Source organism: Primulina tabacum, chromosome 14, assembly GCF_025594145.1.
Source record: "Primulina tabacum isolate GXHZ01 chromosome 14, ASM2559414v2, whole genome shotgun sequence".
Taxonomy (NCBI): Eukaryota; Viridiplantae; Streptophyta; class Magnoliopsida; order Lamiales; family Gesneriaceae; genus Primulina; species Primulina tabacum.
In genome coordinates this window covers 18331202-18337094 of record NC_134563.1, presented here as the reverse complement: position 1 = coordinate 18337094, position 5893 = coordinate 18331202, and the positions used below count along the sequence as shown (strand labels likewise).

Sequence of the window (5893 nt, the reverse complement as noted above, 5' to 3'; positions counted from 1 at the left end):
CATAATATTAAAGGTTCCTCAAATATATCGAACACAATTTCTACTATTCTGAAAAATTTAACAAAATCTGGAGAAAACCCCTTACTTGAACGAGAAGATGACCAGAAATTGGAGTGTGTCGGAACTTGTGGCGGTGCTTGAAGGCAGGGGTCGTTTCTACTGAGCGGCGGCGGCAGTGTTTCGGAGGAGGGTGGCGGCTTGTTTTGGAGGAGGGTGAAAGTTGATGTGTGAATTCTGAAGAGGGTTTCGCGGTTGCCCCTTTTTTTTTCTTAAATTAGGTCGCGCGCATATGCGCGACTTAAATCGGAGCATATGCGCCGAGGTTACTGTCTCGCGTGTGGTCTCTTGCGCATATGCGCGTCCATGAATGGCGCATATGCCCCGATGTCTCTGCCTTCGGAGTGTAAATGACTTGCCTTCTCGAGCATATGCGCGCCCTGAAGGGCGCATATGCGCCGATGTCTCTGTGTGTGTCGCGCATGTGCGAGAAAATAAATCGCGCATATGCGCGATGGTCTCTGCCTTCTCAGTTGGGTACCTTGTATTCTCGCACATATGCACGCCCTGAATTGCGCATATGCGCCAAAACTTCTGCCTGTGTCGCGCATGTGCGTGAAAATAAATCGCGCATATGCGCGACGCACACTGTCCATAAACTTTTCGATTTTTTTTTATGTGGGTTGCCTCCTACACAGCGCTTGGTTTAACGTCATCAACCTGACTTTCTCCTGTCTACTTTGGTTCTCCAAGTGGGATGTTGTCCATGTGTCGCACTTCACTTCCAAAGTAATGCTTGACCCTCTGACCATTTACTTTAAATGTCTGACCATTGTTGCACTTCAACTCAATTGCACCATGTGGACACATTTTTTCCACTGTGAACGGTCTAGACTATCGTGATATTAACTCACCAGGAAACAACCTCAGTCGAGAATTGAATAATAACACATGTTGCCCTGGTTCGAAATCTCGTCGAAAAATCTGCTTGTCGTGCCATCTCTTGGTCTTTTCTTTGTATATCCTTGCATTCTCATATGCATCATTCCGGAATTCCTCCATCTCATTCAGTTGCAATAGTCGTTGCTCACCAGATGCTTCCATATAAAAATTTAACTTTTTCACAGCCCAAAATGCTTTGTGCTCCAGTTCCAAAGGTAGATGGCAAGCTTTCCCAAAGACCAACCTATAAGGCGGCATCCCGATAGGTGTCTTGTATGCAGTCCTGTACGCCCATAAAGCATCATCTATCTTAATCGCACAATCCTTCCGGTTTTCTTCACTGTTTTTTCTAATATCTGCTTGATCTCTCGGTTGGATATTTCTGCTTGCCCATTAACTTGCGGATGGTATGCTAGTGTCACCCTGTGCTTCACATCATACTTGGCCAACAGTGAGTTAAAAATTTTGTTACAAAAATGTGTACCTTCATCACTGATTATGGCTCTAGGCGCTCCAAATCTTCTAAGGATATTCCTGTGGACAAACTTAACAACAACTCGAGCATCATTAGTATTGGTGGCAATTGCTTTTACCCATTTGGACACATAATCAACAGCGAGTAAAATATAAGATTGATCAAAAGAAGATGGGAATGACCCCATAAAGTCAATAGCCATACATCAAAAAGCTCCACCTCCAAAATATTTGTTAGTGGTAACTCATGGCATTTAGAAATATTGCCAACTCTTTGGCATTTATCACACGATTTTACTAAAGTATAACTGTCTTTAAACAAATTAGGCCAATAAAAACCTGACTGTAACACCTTAGCTGCTGTTCTAGATGCTCCAAACTGTCCACCGTAGGGTGAGAAATGACACTGCTCTAGAATCGTACCCGCTTCTTCCTCTGCTACACATCATCTAATTATTTGATCAGCGCATCTCTTGAACAAGAAAGGATCATCCCAAATATAAAACTTGGCATCATGAAGAAATTTCTTCTTTTGGTGATAGGTTAAATCTAGTGGTAATTCTCCTGCAGCAAGAAAATTAGCTATATCTGCAGACCAAGTATGTGTAACATTTACCTTGAAGAGTTGTTCATCTGCGAACGACTCATTGATCACTCCACCTTAAGTTCTTTCTTCCAGCTCTAGGCGTGACAAGTGATCTGCCACCTGGTTCTCACAACCTTTCTTATCTTTGACTTCAGAGTCAAATTCTTGAAGTAGGAGTATCCATCGTATCAACCTGGGCTTTGCATCCTTTTTGGCAAACAAGTAACGAAGAGATGCATGGTCAGTAAAAACAGTTACCTTGTTGCCAATGAGATATGTTCTGAACTTATCGAATGCAAACACCACTGCTAGCATCTCTTTTTTCAGTAGTTGTGTAATTCTGTTGGGCTGCATTAAATGTACAAATTGCATAGTAGATAGCTTTGAACATCTTGTCTCGTCTTTGTCTCAATGCTGCTCCCACAGCATAGTTGCTAGCGTCGCACATGAGCTCAAAGGGCTCCTTCCAATCAGGCACTATCATAATGGGGGCAGAAATCAGTGCTGTCTTGATCCTGTTAAATGCCTGCGAACAATCATCGTCAAAAATAAATGTAGAATCTTTTTCTAACAAATTACATAAGGGTCTAGTAATTTTTGAGAAATCTTTAATATAACGATGATAGAACCCGGCATGTCCCAAGAAACTTCGGATCCCTTTCACATTCTTCGGCGGTGGGAGATTCTCAATTGATACAACCTTGGCCCTGTCCACTTCTATCCCTCTGGCTGAAATCTTGTGCCCAAGCACAATACCTTCTTGCACCATGAAGTGACATTTCTCCCAATTCAACACTAAATTCTTCTCCCGACATCTCTGCAAAACAAGCGTTAGATTCTGAAAACAATGATAAAATGATGAACCAAAGACAGATATATCATCCATAAAAACTTCCATTATTTCCTCGACCATGTCAAAAAATATGGCCATCGTACACCTCTGAAAAGTAGCATGTGCATTGAAAAGACCAAATGGCATTCTCCTGAAAGCAAATGTACCGTAGGGGCAAGTGAATGTAGTCTTCTCTTGATCCTCCGGTGCTATGACAATTTGATTGTAACCAGAATAACCATCTAGAAAGTAATAATAATGATAACCACCTACTCTATCAAGCATCTGGTCAATAAAGGGAAGAGGGAAGTGATCTTTCCTAGTAGCATCATTCAATTTCCTGTAATCTATACACACTCGCCAACCAGTCACTGGCAAGTTGATATCAATTCATTATTCTCATTTCCCACCACAGTTATACCCCTTTTTTAGGCACTACTTGTGCTGGTGAAACCCAAGAACTGTCAGATATAGCATAAATAACACCAGCATTTAACAACTTTAATACCTCAGCTCTCACAACCTCTTTCATGGCTGGATTAAGCCTCCTCTGATGATCAACATAGGGGGAATAGGACTCCTGCATCAAGATATTATGCATACAAACAGTAGGGCTAATCCCCTTGATATCAGAAATTGTCCATCCCAAAGCAGATTTAAACTCTCGCAATACTCTCAACAACTTATCCTTTTCTTCAATAGTAAGAGCAGAAGAGATGATTACCGGATAGGACGAACTCTCGTCTAGGAATGCATAGCACAAGTGACTCGGTAAATCCTTTAATGCAGGGGATGCCGTTGGTACCTCTTTACTTGCATCTTCAAGTAACTCTTCAAGTTGGGCATTAATCTTTTCTTTAGGTAGCGTATTGAGAGCAAGTAGCTCCTCTCGCACATCCCAGTCATCTTCATCCACTGTAGAAACTGACTCCAACAAGCATCTCTCCAAAGAGTCTTTTGTCATCCTACCTACACCAACATGGGATACACAATAATCAATGATATCAATGCTATTACAAGTACTTACCTCATTTGGTCATCTGATGGTGTTGTAGATGTTGAACATGACTTCCTCTCCACCTACTCTCAGTGTGAGCTCGCCCTTGTGCACATCAATCAAAGCTTTTCCGGTGGCTAAGAACGGCCTTCCAAAGATAAGTGGAGTTTCCTGGTCTTCCTCCATATCTAAAATGACAAAATCAGCAGGAAATATGAATTTGTCTTCCTTTACCAGCACATCCTCCACTATCCCTCGTGGATATGTAAGTGATCTGTCCGCCAGCTGCAGAGTAATATTGCTAGGCTTTACCTCGCCAAGCTCCAAAGTCCTGTAAATAGAAAAAGGCATCAAATTAATACTGGCACATAAATCACATATGGCCCTATTTATTCTAGAACCACCAATAACACAAGGAATAGTAAAATTCCCTTGATCTTTGAGTTTCTGTGGTAGTTTCCTCTCGAGTATGGCATTGCACTCTTCAGTTAGCTTTACAGTCTCAAATTCTTGAAGTTTCCTCTTCTTGGACATCACATCCTTACTGAACTTAGCATAATTGGGCATTTGCTCCAATGCATCGGCAAATGGGATGTTAATGTGTATTTTTTTGAATATTTCCAGGAACTTCGCAAACTGATCATCTAACCCTTTCTTCTTGAACCTCTGTGGATATGGAAGATTTACCTTTGGAAATGGTTGCTGCTCAATCAATTTCTTAGGTTCCTCCACTTTCTCTTCTCCAACACTTGCACCCTTTCCATCATTATCCTCAACACAAATCTCTGCACTCTCTTCAGTAGACTCTGGGATTCCAATTTCCTTGCCACTCCTCAATCTGACAGCTTTGCATTGCTCCCTAGGGTTCACCTCTGTATTGCTTGGGAAGTATCCTCTATTCTGATCTTTTAAAGAATTTGCTAGTTGCCCAATCTGTGTTTCCAAGGATTTTATCGTGGCACCCATATTGCCCATGTGTGTCTCCATGTTATCAAGACGAGATTCAGTTCTCACCATTCTTTTCCCAGACTCGTCACAAACGTCCCTACTAGGTCTTCAAAAGATGGCTTGCCTTCCCCTTTCTGTGTATTGAATCCCGGCGGAGGATTCAACACATTCTTATTGTTTGCATAAGAGAAATTCTCGTGATTCCTCAAACCTGGGTGATAAATATTAGGGGGAGGATTATCTCGATAACCTCCATATCCACGATTGTTATTGATGTACTGAGCTTCCTCCACAACTGGCTCTTCCTCAGCAGTCACCAATGCTACATCAGACGTAGATTGGCTTGGCTTGTTCATCGCTGCAATATGTGCGGTCAATGCGGAAACCTGTGCAGTAAGTGATGTGATTGGGTCTACGGCGTACACTCCGGCAGGTTTCATTGATCCAGATCTCTCACTCGGCCACTGATAACTGTTAATGGTCATCTTTTCAAGCAGTTCATGAGCCTAATCAGGTGTTTTAGAAAAAATAGTACCTCCGGCGGCTGCATCCACATACCCTCTAGTTGGTCCATCCAAACCATTGTAAAATAACGCAATATGCACCCAATCTGCATATCCATGATTCGGACACTTCCTGAGTAATTCTTTGTATCGCTCCCACGCCTCATATAACACCTCAAGTTCTCTTCGCCTAAAGTTGGTGATATCTATTTTCAGCTGAGTAGACTTGGCTGGAGCAAAATATTTTGATAGAAACTTTGTGACCAAATCTGCCCATGTAGTAATACTTCCCAGAGATAGAGATTGTATCCAACTCCTATCTTGATCCCTCAGAGAAAACGGAAACAGGCGCAATCGAATAATTTCATCAGAAACACCATTAATTTTTACCGTGTCTGTAATCTCTAGAAAAGTTCTTAGGTGAAGATGGGGATCTACAGTGGCTGCTCCTCCAAATTGGTTCTGTTGAACCATGTTAATCAGTGCGGGCTTTAGCTCGAAGTTGTTAGCAACAATGGTTCCGCGAGCTATTCCAGAGTAGTGAGCATTGATGACTGGGCGGAAATGTTCTCGGATTGGCACCTCTCTTGGAACCTCATTCTGATTATCTCTGT

General features: G+C 42.1%; 1 protein-coding gene across 1 annotated transcript; it reads right to left on the bottom strand.

The window, feature by feature from the left end:
• Positions 1–2285: 2285 nt before the first annotated feature.
• Positions 2286–4815, bottom strand: LOC142523823 (uncharacterized). Its single transcript, XM_075627554.1, has 4 exons — positions 3912–4815; positions 3340–3800; positions 3271–3292; positions 2286–3073 (listed from the first exon to the last, which is right to left on the bottom strand). The coding sequence occupies exons 1-4, from the start codon at positions 4813–4815 to the stop codon at positions 2286–2288; spliced, it is 2175 nt and encodes a 724-aa protein (XP_075483669.1).
• Between the last annotated feature and the right edge of the window lie 1078 nt (positions 4816–5893).